The 14396-nt window shown below is 42.0% G+C and overlaps 1 protein-coding gene across 1 annotated transcript in view; it reads right to left on the bottom strand.

The window, feature by feature from the left end:
• CPS1 (carbamoyl-phosphate synthase 1) overlaps nucleotides 1–14396 on the bottom strand; it is a 75875-nt gene that overhangs the window by 31007 nt on the left and 30472 nt on the right. The window contains exons 17-24 of the mRNA XM_057389812.1: nucleotides 14010–14154; nucleotides 13460–13670; nucleotides 12249–12447; nucleotides 10213–10389; nucleotides 6680–6798; nucleotides 2995–3136; nucleotides 1314–1379; nucleotides 706–769 (exon numbers count right to left, since the gene is read on the bottom strand). Coding sequence (XP_057245795.1) covers nucleotides 706–769; nucleotides 1314–1379; nucleotides 2995–3136; nucleotides 6680–6798; nucleotides 10213–10389; nucleotides 12249–12447; nucleotides 13460–13670; nucleotides 14010–14154 — 1123 coding nt within the window. The remainder of the gene's footprint in view (nucleotides 1–705; nucleotides 770–1313; nucleotides 1380–2994; nucleotides 3137–6679; nucleotides 6799–10212; nucleotides 10390–12248; nucleotides 12448–13459; nucleotides 13671–14009; nucleotides 14155–14396) is intronic.

Here is a 14396-nt window from a genome sequence, read left to right as displayed (position 1 = left end):
TGATCTCTCCATTCAAGAAAACAAATGGATGAATTTTTCTATTCCAGTTTTCAAAACTCAAAACCAGTTCTTGTGAGATGCAGAGCAGAAATATTTCTGAAGAACAAGCAATTTTTTTGTCAATAATTGCAAGATCCATGAAAAGAAAAAGTGAAAATCATCATGCATAGAATTTGGCAGTCTACCTAATACTCACAGCCACGAGGAAAGTCTTACTCTGTATAATGATCTGAATGGGTTGAAAAAACAGRATATAGAGAATTGCTTATACAAAAGCAACTGGAGAGACCAAAATACTTTCAGTCACTTGCATTTACAACTGCAAAATGCATAGTGACAAGCTCTTTATGAGCTGGCAGTAAACATGTAAGATAGGTGYGGGAGCAACAAACTTTTATACAAGCTATGACATTCTCAGGACCTTAAGATGTGAAAAAGTAAGATAAAAAAAATCTGTAAAACTTTGTGGAAATCACATTATGTACCAAGTGAAAAATAATAAAATTCTCCTGTTTTTTTCCAGGGCGTGAAATGAAATCTCCGAGCAAGTATAAAATGCAAACCTTGTGCTAGGAATTGATGTCCTGTGCACTGTACTGTGGAGGGTTTTTTCACCATATGAGAAGAGGAACAAATGGAGCACAAGAATATCCAAAGAAGGCTTGAGTGTGCAAGAGGAACAGAGGAGTTGTAGGAAAGGTTTACCTATGTGATATGGTCCACAGCCCAATACCATCACCCCACAATCATCAAATTTTACATCATGTTCCTGGGAAGAGGGAGAAAAAAGTCATTAGGATATGTACTCCACAGCACCTAACTCCATGCTTTTCAGAATAAACAGTTTCTGGTGTTCAGGCCAAATCCCACAATCTGATCCTTCAGGGCTGCACTCTGATCTTGCTTACGGCAGCATATATCAATTGCAGCTCTCCTGGAATTAGTGGTGCTGCACCAAGACAAAGGAGACAAAGCAGCTTTAATTTGGCTGTTTAAGCAGTGAAGTTTCATATAAAAATAATGTAAGTATGAGAAAAGGGAAATATTATTTCTGCATTCCCAATATTTATCTGTGCATGTACAGGTGATATATGACAGGCTCTTAACAACACAGGGGCATCAACAGTAAGTGCACTGGATCAGGATTGGAGCGAGAACAAGTTCCAGGCCTGCTGTAAAAGGATTGTGTGTAACAAAATCCAAAMCAATTGCTACAGAAACCAAGGCACCTGGAAGATTTCCAGAAATAACATGGCATAGGGAAAAGAGATCAAACCAGACAGCAATGAGATTGTTGTTTCTGAGGTACCTACCTGCCCATTGTATGTGACATAGAGGTAATTAGTGACSGCTGGGTATTCTGCTGCCAGGGTGTCAATCTGTAGAGGGAGAAAGGAGGGATTGTGACTTGGCCAGTGCAGGATCTTTCTTACATGCTGATGTTATTTTCTTTTCCTTCTTTTCCTTTCCCTCTTTCCCTTTCATTCCTTTTCCTATCATGTCTTTTCTCATAAGGTGATATGTAGGTGATCTGAACTGTCCTGTGTTGGCAACACAGCATTTGCCAGGCCTTCCCCSTGACCCCACATTTCAGTCAATACAACATTCTACAATCTCTTTCTAAGCTGCAGTTTTTGGTGAAACACCTACACAGCCCAGGAAYTTTCCCCTACTTGCCAAGGTTGTCATTCTCTAGTTTGTTTGGCGGATTTACACAAATTTCTCCAGGTGTTCTGTCCTCTTTTACTAGAACCATCTGGAATCATCAGACTCTACTCTTGACCCCATCTTACTCTCACASTGAATGCAAACACACACACAATATCACTTAGAAATATTGCGGAGTAGCAGAACGTTTACTATGTCTTTATATWACAACATAACTCATGTTTTGATAATTAAATTATACTCAAAGCAAGAGTGATTTTTTATCTACCCTTTATAGGTAATTTTCAACAATTTCCTATATAATTAGTCATGAGAGAGCCCAGAAGAATAATTTGCCCTCTAGGCTGTTCACAAACTATTTGTGTCAAGTACTCATGGCATGTTATACACGCTAACTATTCCATCTAGGTCACGAGCAACTGCTGAAGTTTCCTGAATKAACACCTGAAACACTTCTTCAGAGAATACTGAACAGGGAACAMTATGAAAGCAGTCCTGACATGTATTTTTATGTGCTATAGCATAAAAAAATCTGTCCAAACATCAAGCACTTTCAGGAATCTCCACTGGCTCTCCAAATCCTTGTGAATGATGGAGAATGAGACTTTACATCATTAGTGCCTTGTAAGAGCCTACTGCTCATTATTGTTTTTAATACTGGGACGTGTATTTCATGGCTCAAGAAGAAATGTATGCTTTGAAGGCACACACGCAAGCACAAGTAGAATGACTTTATTAATTGTGGCATGGCACACAAATCAATGTGCCATTTGCAGCTGAAAGTGCCATTTGCAGCTGAAAGAACACAGTGCATGATCAGGCCTGTTTCTGTGACCAGGTGAGCCATAGAAGAAAAACAGCAGCTGGGAAACAGAAGACTTAGCACCTGGAAATGGGCTTGAGGATACAGACTAAACATTTCAAAAACATTCAGCAGTTTGGGTTGGGTTTTTTCCCTCTCTTTAAAGACAGAAAACCATATTAAACTGGTGGCACTTTGATATCAATATACCTTAAATGAAACAACAGAGCACCTAGTGACACGACCATGGATACCAKATGAGCTCATTAGGGTYATGCTATCACAATGAATAGCAAATKAACCCATAASAATAGCACACTTCAAATAAAAGTAAAAAGTCACTACCAAGAGAGGAGATATGCTCTTCATGGTCCTACTGTGGTAGGCCAACATTTTCAGCCTTTTCCTGAAGCCACATAGCTGTGTTTCCGCCTCAGCCACAAAGAATATAAAGAAGAATATTCTGAGTCTCTCTCTGGGAATATTCATGGCATTCCATTGATTTCTAATTGTTTTTCACGTACCTGTTTCACCCAGGGCACGATATTCTTCTTCCTTCTCAGCTGACGGCACTGGATTTCAGTCAGCCTCAGGCATTTACCAATCTGCTTGTCAGAGAACCCCATCTGTTTGGCTCTCCTCAGTGTCTCTTCTGGAACTGTTTTGCTGGGATTAAATAAAAAAAAAAACAAACACCTCAGCATGAGACCTTACTCCCTTGCTCACCCCCACTTCTGCCTCAGGAGCACATACAGCTGTGTGCCAAAATGAGTGTGCTTGAGATCACCAAAAAAAGGAAAAGGGGGGGGGGAATGCACCACCACAAGCTGGTTGTCATTTGATTACTGTCAGAGAAAGCAAAATTGCTTTCATTTGCAGCTTGTTTTCATTCCATTTYTTGTATCTCATTATAACAATATCATTCACTGTCACCGTCCCCACCCCAGCTGGGTGGGTAGAACAAAAGCAGTGATTATTTGGCACCATGATTCATTTGCCTTGGGCAACCAGTTTAAATTAGGTTAGGCCACCTAATAGTCCATGCAGAAAGGTAAATTATTTTGTACAGGAAAACCAGCATGCAAAAGAGAAAAGTCGAGTCCCTAAAGGGTAAATGGAACCATGCATTCTTTTTCCATATACTTTTTCCTCTGCTATTCCCAATGTATGATAGAAGAAGCCAGCAGAACTGGTACACCATTGTTAATGGGAATTGAATCACAGAACTKCAAATCCTCAGCACTGGTATGGAAATCAGGCTGCTTCTCCACATGTACTGGACACCTTTTCATAACTGAATAACTTCCATTTACTAATAAGGGTCATTTTTAGCATTTCTGTCTCAACTTTCATGGAAACAAYATAAAGAAACATGCAAAGAGAATGAGTAGGTAGAGTAATGCTTATCTTGCAGGTAGCAAAACAGACATGTAACCGTTAAGGGATGACAATTTTGAGATCCAGGATTCCCACTGCCTTTGCTCAAAGAGCTCTTTAGACAAGCTAGAGACACTAAAGCCAGCAAGAGCAGAATCAAGCTGATCTCTTCAAATATTGGAGAGCAAATAACACTTCAAGCTCAACAGAAATCTGACAAAAATTCTCAGTTCTGTCTATTCCAAATCACATGACCCAGATCCTACATCACTAAATTTCCTCTTGGCAGAKACCATCTCCTTGTTACAGTCTTTACAAGAGCTCTGCAGAGCCCAAATCAAGACTCTTGTTAYTCCAACTGCATCCAAAACCTCACTGCAAAGAACACCCAAACAGCCACAGAGACAAAAAGGAAGGGGTGGATTCGTCCAAACAGCAACAGTGCCCAGCAACAGGGMAACTACATCTAGTTCTGGTAACTGTAATAACAGAAAAATTTAAAGTGGTGGCATAACCTCCCATTCTTTTCAATTGCAAATTATCCTGTAACACAGGTAGAACTCATGCCAGCTGTGCTGGGCACTAGAAACAGCTGGCTCCAGGAAAAGCACATGGGTGCCAAGTCTCATTTGCATCACTCAATTAACTTTCCCTCGGCTATGGCTGAGATATGTTTCCTGATGTGGCTCACTAGAGTGGCTTCTTATTTCAAGTCAGAAGGGTATCAAGGCACTCAAGGCTTTTTAGTAAATACCATTGGGGTTTTTCCTTGTTTTTCATCTCTTTGTGCCTTTAATGTAATGCAGCTGGACAGTCCATCCCCTCCATCCAGTGCTGGTTGGGAGGTAACACAGTTTCCTTGCAAAGCTGTGAGCAATAGTAATGGAGTGAAAATTTGCACTGATAGTGGAGTGAAAATTTGCACTGATAAGTGAATGATATGTTATCATGACTTATATGGTAATTTATATGTTCAGCCTAGAGAAAAGAAGGCCTCAGGGTGACCTAATTGCAGCCTTCCAATACATGAAGGGAGCAGACAAGAAAGATAGAGACTATTTATAAGAGCATGGAGTGACAGGATACAGGAGAATGGCTTCAGGTGGACAGAGTGAAGATTTAGTTGAGATATTAGAAAAAAATCATCTCTTTGAAGGTGGGTGCTGGAGGTTAGGATTTCTTCTTTTGTTCTCCCTCTTGGGAAATTTTTCCCCATTTTTGTTGCTARGAGACAATAACGACCAAGTATTTAACCTAATGACTGGATACTTAAGAAAGATAAAAGCAGTTGCCAAGTTACGCTGTGGCTTCTGCTCCCCTGCCTTGCAAGGGGCTCGGGGCAACCTGGTCTGCAGGAAGGTGTCCCTTCCCACAGCAGAGGGTTAGAACTAGATGATCTTTAAGACCCTTCCAACCCAAATGATTCTGTGATTCTATGATACCACCCACAATCTGATTCGAATTGCAAGAACCCACTTCCAAGGGACACGGCATTGCTTGTGTCTGATAAATATGCAAGGCTGGATACTGCAAGAGGGCTCTATGAAACAGGCTGCTGCCTGGGCACCAGAAGGATGAAAAACTCTGTGGGGTTATATCATTGGTAGTATAATCATCTGCCATCCACTGCAGAGAAAAGGAAAAGCAACCTCAATGATATAGGAGAGTTTAGGAAGATTAGCATATGTGGAGTGATGCTGCATTTATAACAGCACAGAGGAATGGGGCCAAACTCGGGGGCCTCATTCCAAAGCATACTACTCCAGCAGTGACAAGCTCAAATTGATTCTGAATATTGATGTTTTTCTTCCTCAGTAGCTGCACATACATGTTTAAGGGGCCAGATASTAATGCAATGTGACATAGATGTTAGAGGAAATAAACTTCTGCAGCCAAACAATAGATTTCTGCAAATAATCAAGCTACTCTGTCTCTTCCACATCTCTCGCCACATTTGTTTTTGTTTAGCTCCAGATTCAGGTTCTGGGGGYAAGGGAGTACAGGAGCTGCTCAATTAAAAGCGTGCAGCTAGTAAAAAAGCAGAGGAGATGCAGGTGAACTGGGGTGGCTCAGAGCTCACTGCCTCTGCCACACTCCCAGTGCCATCACGTGGTAACACGTGTGAGCAAAACAGGTACCAGAGGCAGAGAAGCCAACAACATTCGGCCAATAACTCAGYAAGGAGTCTCTCCCAGCCTCATAAAACATGAAGGGAAGGCTCAAGTCAGCAAGAGGCTGAACTGAAATACAGCCCTCTGCTTTGATTTACTGACATCTATCCTGTTTGCTTTTATATGGTCATTTTTCTTGAAGGAAGAAAATTTATATTTAAATATGTCTGGAACTATAGATGTTTGAAAATGTGGTACAAAAGTGACACATACTGCATGACGACAGCAAAGCAGAAAAGCTTAAAAATCAATAAGCCAGGCTGGAAATGAAATGCAGTGTATGTGACCCTCAGGTGCAATAAGTCAGGACAAGTCCTATGCCAGGTTTGAAAAGTAACTCTGTCCTAGGTACAAGAGTTACTCATCGCAGGCCATCCAAATTTCCAGTCTTAGCCTCAGAGATAGTGAGGATTTTCCAAAATAAACCATAGCTTGCATAATCCCTGAAAACAGCCAAGATGCCAAAGTACTCAAAGGAGTTATTCTACCAAAAAGTGTGTGCTCAAAAATTTCTGCTGACTGAGACAGTGAACTGGGTTTTCATAGAGAACTGTTGAGTCCATGCACTTGAATAAACTTCTCAGCATTATCTGTGCTTACCATAGATTTCCGAGCAGGATTCACAGAGGAACTGTTGTGTCCTAGGACAAGGCTTTTTTACCTGTTCACTTCCTTTAGCATCTTCTCCATGTTCTTAATYCTGTGCATCTTATACAGGAACCATTTGTCAATGGCTGTGAGTTTGTGAATGAGATCCACRGGGACTTCGTTATCCAAGGCCTGCCAAAAACAGGACAGCACAAAACAGCCCCTTTGACACATGCTATATAAATAGAGATTTAGTCTTTAAATAGGTAGCAGAAAGTATATATCATAAAGAAAACACATTTTGTACATCAAGCTGTACAAATCAAAGGTTCATCTACCCCCGACCCCATCTCCTGCAGCAACAGTGACTGAGAGTGCAGGGATGTACCAGCCACTTCTCCCTGTGCTCTGGTTCCAAACGCTGGCTTCTGTTTCAGTGAGAGAGATAATTTGCTTTTTACAGAGCCAGCAACCAGACAAGCTAATGGCAACTAGGCTGGGTGGCTACCAAAGATGTTCTTAGCCAACTACAGGGAGGCACATTCAGGCTGCAGTGACCAATCCTTCATGAGCACCTCTTACCACTCAAGTTGCCTAAATCTCAGGCCCACTGACAACCTCCTAGGTGCAAATGTTAAACAGGAGAGTCCAGGTTCTCAACTGTGAAGGAACTTCTTGCCATGAGCATAAATCTTGATATATCTTTGATGTAGTCTTGAAATACAGGGCTAAATCAAAGCATGTGGCTTTACATTACCTCTGAAGCAAGGGAAAGTCAGGTCCTGGGTAATGCTTGCAGCTGCAGCATGGCTCTAGCTTCTCTCACCCTATCTCAAGGTAATGTCAAGACCACTCAAATGTCTCTGCATTCTCTTGCTGGGGAAATTGACGGGTTTTTTAAATCAATTGTTTGCAGGCATGGGTAAAAGGGAAGCCCACAGAGGTATTATTCATAAGACAATGGATTACAAAACATTATAATACTAAAAAAAGCTCAACACCTCAGAGAGCCCCCAGTATGATGTATTTTCCATCAATGCAATTTCTTGGGTCTCACCAGTAGTGTACTGCTACAACTCTCCTGGCAAAGCAACTATAATCAACCATAATGATAATGCCAGCATGATATCTTTGCTGAGATAAAGTAATCAGTCTCATTAATTTCTCACCATGCTTAATTGTTTTCTTTTGGGACAGCAATACTGGAACAAAGCCAGAACAATGAGACTGCAGAAAACTCCAGCATTAATCTAGGAATGATCTTGGCTCACTGCACCCCAGCATTATTCCCCAGTGTTACCAATCTTGGGCACAGTGTTGGTACCATCACCACGGTTCTTCAGCGATAGGGAGATCAGAGAAATGGGTCACTTCAGGGAGACACCACTGACGTGGACAAGGGATGGGTGGCAGCTCTCTGCAAAATACTGACACCACCTTCTGCCTTTCCTAAAGAATTGCCAAGCAGCTTGCCTAGGTCTCCCTCTTGTGATTATCCTCCGTTCTGACAGGTAACAACTGCTCACTGGAATATCCTGCATGTTCACAAACAGCTGTGAAAACCTCTAATGCACATTTTGCTCTTCATGTTTAGAGTATCCAGTCACACATAGAGTCTTTGGCTCATGCTCGACACCCAACAGCCACTGCTGTCCTCAGTGCTGGCAGGGAGAAGCCTGGGGCCCTCATAGCAGTCCCTGAGCAGTGACAATGACAAAGCTGGGCTTCTCAGACATTTCTGGGCATGCTATTGGTATGGGGTCTCAGACATTTCTGGGCATGCTATTGATATGTGGCAACTGGTAGGGGTCTCCTTCTCATCCTGATTCCTTAGTGCTTGGAGGGTGAGCTCATATTAGTGGGATGTGAGCAGGTTATTTTCTGTCCATCTCTTTTTACAAAACATATGCAGACTTGCACATCTTGAGGATCTCCAGTTTTCAGTCAATGGTCCCTGAGCCACATGTACACACTCGGGTAACATGACCACACACTCTTCAGCTGCTTAGGACAATTTATTTAAAAGTCCCAGAGATCTTCAAATGAGACTGAAAAAAGCATATGCCTTCCACCATTCATAAGAGAAAAAGAACCAAAGAAAATCAACCACCTTCATCTCTGTCACATAAATCTGGAGACTCATCTTTGAGATGAGAACAAGTCTCATCTTTGTCAGCCTCTCTCCTCTGCCTTTTACATGACAACAAGGAGCCCCACTACAACAGCAATAGTGCTCTATGGCAGCTGAACTACCTTTCCTTGCATCTGAACAGTTACCATTGTCATCATCCAACGGGAAAAGGAGAGAGAAAAAGTAAAAAGCCTTGGAGCACTGACTAGTGGGATTGGAGGGGGAAGGAGACATTTAAAATATTACAAAGTTCCATCCTGTTTCAAATGACTAATGGGGATTTACTGCTGGCTTTTAAACGTCAACAAACTGGGAAGGGATTTCCATGCAGACAGCCCCACTTGCCAGAAGCACCTCTTACTTACTGCACTGTTTCCCTCATTTATTAATGGGGATGAATTGGGCACTGTGTTGGGCAGAGGCAAAGGCAGAGGCAGCTCTTTATAAGGAGGGATTAAGAGCTGGATCTTGCTTTTTCAAACAGCTCCCTGTGAAAATAACAGCAGTTGGGAACACCCTGTGTTCCAAGGAACCCAAACCCATCTTCATCTCCCCAGATTCCCTGTGTTAACATAGGTCTAACATTAATCTAAAAGCTCTCTCAGCCACACAGAGAGAAAAGAAGCAATATTTTTCTCTTAGTCACAAGAAAGAGCCTGTAATAAAGACCAAACACAGCTGCTGAACRATGAAGACATGCACTTTCCCAGCTTGAAAAGCAAGACAGAACACCTGGACAAGCCACACATTTATAGAACACCTTCTGATTTTTGGTTCAGGCCATTTATACCAGGAAGAGCTATGAGAAAACCTTTTAACTAACAGCACAGGCTCAGCTCCTCACTCATGGGGTGATGTTTCTACACAGGAGCACAAAGGGCTACAAGGCTCCACCACACAAAGCCAGGGGCACAAAAAGAGTAATTGGCTATCACCTGCCAGGAAGATTTGCAGTCTTAAAAAAAATCAGGCCAACAAGCAAACAGGAGCTGTAAAAGACAGCTGTGCCCCCTTCTTCATACTGGGCATGGACAGATTCAACATGCCACCTGCAGCAAAACCAAAGTGTGAAATTGCATCTACCTTTTAAAGTAACTAACCCCACATTCACACATGATATACACAGGTAAACGCTGAGGAGATGAWGGAAGAAATAAATTTGCATCCTAGTCCCCTTGCAATAACACTCCCCATTACACTCCAAGGCTGAAGTGATTTSACCAGTGTGACAGGAGAGAGGTTAWAAGAAAGTTACAGGAAGCTACRCCTCTTTTGAAGAACACAGGATTACTTGTCTGTGAAATTTAACATAGAGTTGTGTAGCTCTTTTAATTTCAAGGTCATACTAATGCAAACATTTCAAGTAGACAGTACTCTCACTGCATCTTGCCCTTCTTCATTATCCTTTGTTTCAGTTGATCCAATCAGGTAGCTGCAGAGGGGCTCAAGGGGAAAAGGTGAAGCTCTTTTGTTACCTTGGCTATTGCATATATCCGAGTGCTGGATGGCTCACACAGCTCTTTCTGGAGATCTACAACGGCTGGCCAGGCTTTATTTGTAGGCAGATGTGAAGTGAAGCCATCTACTGAGGGGTGGCACATCCTCAGGGCCTTTTGGAAGCTCTCTTCAAACGTGCGTCCGATAGCCATGACCTGTAAGGGAGAGCACTTGAACTACAGTGAACTGACTCAGCCTTGGGAGCCTCACTTCTAGAACTGACTTTGCCATGGCATCAATGGGAAATTCTGGGCCAAAAGTGGCTTATTTTGGTTTCCATTGCCTCGTCTATAACGTGCAAGGAGATGCTGCTCTTCTCTGTAAACTGCTTTGAAGCACTCTGGTAGAGGGAAGCACTATGCAGCAGCATGGGAATAATAATATAGAAGAATATTTCTGTTTAACAACCTGTTAGAGATAGAAACTCTCAATGGGAATTTYAAGGTTCAGGAGAAATCTGCTCCTCTTCCTTTAAATTACATTTAACAGTAATTCTCCCCTGTGAGGGTTCTCTTTAACGATAACTSCTCCTTGGTGTAGCAACACTGGGGTTTCCCTCCTTCAGTCTTGACATCATATCTAATAAGGAAACAAGCCTTTCTCTCTGGAAATCTGCAAGGTAACAGAGCTCTTTCTCAAATGTTTACATTTTTATTTCCCAGTTAAGTGGAACCCTAACAGCATAAAAATCTTATCAACGCAATGCTGAAAAATGTCAAAAGAAAAAATAGCATCMTTTTGTCTTTTCTCACAGCTCCAGGCTTACTGTCCAGCACAAGAGAGCTCAGGAAAAGCCAGACTGGGCCAGAGTGTTCAATTAATAAAAATGTGGTAGGTGTTGTKATCTGGCTTCAAGTCAGGCTGGGGAGATGACTGTGCCAGATTAATAGAAACATAGGGGCAAAAAGCTCTGCTCCAAAGACTCTGTCTTCTACCCACAGGTCCTGCAGTTTGATCTTCCTGTCCGTACCTCCACCAGCTGAAAACTGAATCTCTTGAGATKCTCCATGCCTGCTTCAGTTCACCTGCACGGTTAGAACACTGACACTCCCAATATCGTTGCCCTGCTTTACCCATCATCCTGCCTTTATAAAGTATCTCCTTTATAAAAGTAACTGTGTTTAGGAACTCCAGTTCTACAGAACAGTCCCAAAGCCCTAAGCAGAGAGGGTTAATATCAGGAAGCATCATCCCACTGAAAACAAAAACTCYGACTCATTACCATTAAAAGCCAAAACTGCCAATGGAAAATCAAATTCTTATTAATCTTCCCAGTTCTGATGAATGTTAATGTCCACAATGATATCAGGAAGGTCTTGCATGACAAAATAATTTAATAAAATAGCTGTTTGAAAAGGCAACTGAAAAAATACATAATTCTTTTGCTTTGGAAGCTGATATGAATTAATTAATTAAATGGCTAATTTATAAATTTTGCTTCAGTTTCCCCTACTCTTAAGATGTGGTCTGAAAACACTGTTAACCATCCAGACACCTTAAAATCCGATGTAAGACTTAATTTAAGAGAAGTGACAACTCAAGAGCAAGATGGCAGGTTGTGCTTGGATTTSAAGAGAAGAAGTAGACTGAGATCTGGCATATGGTTTTAAACAGGGGAAAAATAACTTGGGAACAACTGAAAGCTGCGGCTCCTGGGCACCACTGAGAATCTTAACAGAATACTATTGGTGAAATTATACTGTAATTAACTACCACTACAGAACTTCAAACTAAAAAAATAACTGAGAGCTCTGGAGTAAGTGATCAGAATGAAGCCAATCCCAGGTGATCTGTTCCTTTAGTAGTCAAACCATTTATGATTCCACGCTGTGATATCCAACATTACACAACCCTAACTCATTTCCATTAATTATAGTATTGGATAAAAGGCATTTGAACTTAATATATGTCCTCAAACTCATTAGGTCCTTGAAGATAGACATTCTGATGGTCTCCAGTAAAGAGAAATGGCTTTCCCAACTGGTGGAATGGAAGGTGAGGGTCTTGCACTCACCTCTCCCACACTCTTCATGGAGGTCCCAATCCTGTTGGAAGTGTGCTGAAAACGATCCAGATCCCAGCGGGGTATCTTGGTCACAATGTAATCAAGGCTGGGCTCAAAGCAAGCAGAGGTTTTTCCTGTYACCACGTTCTTGATCTCTGGCAAGGGAATTCCCAAGGCGATTTTGGCAGCAATGAACGCTAATGGATACCTGCCATAGAGGACAAGTCAGGAGCAGTGCAATGGAAAGGATTTTGCTTTTGCAGATCCCAGGAGTGGATCCAATTTCACAGATGTGTGGTGATTGTCCCTCAGCTCCTGAGCTCAAGCACAGCAGGATCCATCCAGCCTCCTGCATCAACACGTTGCAGAGCCACATCCCTAGACCTGGGACTTGGATTTTAATCCACAAAGCGACCCCTTTCAGTAGCTGTCACACCCACAGTGAGCCCACACTAACAGGCATGTTTAGCTGCAAGTCTGCCATCCACAAAGAAAACAATCAAACGYCCACTGCCCAGCATCGTGGCTTATCTCCAGCCTGCTATGGCTCTTAGACAAGAACTGTAAATTAAAGATTAATTTGTGCCTCTCAACAGCATCTGCAAAGTGCAATTAAGAAGCCAATTTTTAAACAGCCTGCTTTGGCCATCCTTATCTTGATGAGTTTATGATTAGCCAACAAAACAAAGGCAGCTAGCAATGCCATTTGCATCAATCTGACAGACAGCTCATTAATAACTGTGCCCTCTGAGTCCCAGAGATGATTTGCAGCCAACATATGGATTCAGTGGATATGCTTTGTGAGGATTAGGCTCCCCCACACCTGCCTCCTGGGAGTTTTTYTATTTGTAGGGACAGTATCAGCCAGCTGGAATGACTGGGAGGGCTCACTAGCCCCTTCCTCCATCTTCCAGCAGGACCAGCTCTCCAATGGTCAGTCCCAACAGATGTTGACAAGGGATGTTCTTAAGAGCTTCCCATGCAGAAATCTGCACCTCACTGACCTACCTGACTGCTCCAGAATTCTAACAGCCACCTTCAGTCTTTATGAAAATGTGGCMTACAACTCCATGTTTTAACTTCATGCAGAGCAGATGCTGTAACCTACTTATTTAAATAATACATTAATCCAAATCCCTCCTCTTCCTGTTCTGCTCCCCTCATTTTTTTTGTTTATTCCTTTGTTCTGTAGCATTTTGGGTTTTTGTAAATAATCTTACCCTGTTGCCTTGGAGGCCAAAGCTGAACTCCTTGAGAGTCTGGCATTAACTTCAATGATGTAGTATTCCAGGGAAGTTGGATGCAGAGCAAACTGGATATTACACTCTCCTACAATGCCCAAATGTCGGACAACTTTGATGGCACGATCCCTCAGCATCTGAAACTCCTCATTAGTGAGTGTCTGGCATGGAGCCACCACAACAGAATCTCCTGTTTGTCACAAGGTAGAAGAGAAGGAAAATGAGATGCAGCTCAGCAGCAGAAAATTGTGGCCTTTGCTAWCCCACTACTAGTAATAACATTATCCCAGAGGTTACAATTTGTGGATGCACAGCTGATGAAAACCATAAATAGAAGCCCAGAACTGGACAGTCTAGGACATCTTATGGAAAACACAATCACAGATGTAGGTTWAGTCTGTTTCACATCCTATCTGGCTGTATTCAGGTCCTGAACAACATTTCTACAGCCCACTTCATGAACCACAAAGTTCACAGCAGGCAGAAAGGCACAGTATAAAAAAAGTCATTGAGCCACTTTGTGCCTTACCTGTGTGGACTCCCATAGCATCAATGTTTTCCATGCTGCAGACAGCAATACAGTTATCAGCAGCATCTCTCACAACTTCGTACTCTATCTCTTTCCAGCCAACAACTGACTTTTCCACCAGAATTTGGTTAGTCATTGCAAATGCCTGGAAATACATTAGAGATAATAAACACTAAAAAACTGCACAACGTTGCCCAAAAAACCCGCACCAAAACCCTTATTAAAGCATATTTCACATTTAAGGCTTCTGTGACTTACCTCACATCAGCTGACACCCCAGAACAACTGCACTTTTCTTTCTTTCTTTCTTTCTTTCTTTCTTTCTTTCTTTCTTTCTTTCTTTCTTTCTTTCTTTCTTTCTTTCTTTCTTTCTTTCTTTCTTTCTTT

This window comes from Malurus melanocephalus, unplaced genomic scaffold, assembly GCF_030028575.1.
Source record: "Malurus melanocephalus ecotype Western Australia unplaced genomic scaffold, MMel_1.1 scaffold_20, whole genome shotgun sequence".
In the NCBI taxonomy this organism is placed as follows: Eukaryota; Metazoa; Chordata; class Aves; order Passeriformes; family Maluridae; genus Malurus; species Malurus melanocephalus.
Note: the sequence above shows the minus strand (reverse complement) of the source record. Positions and strands in the feature narration are given on the sequence as shown.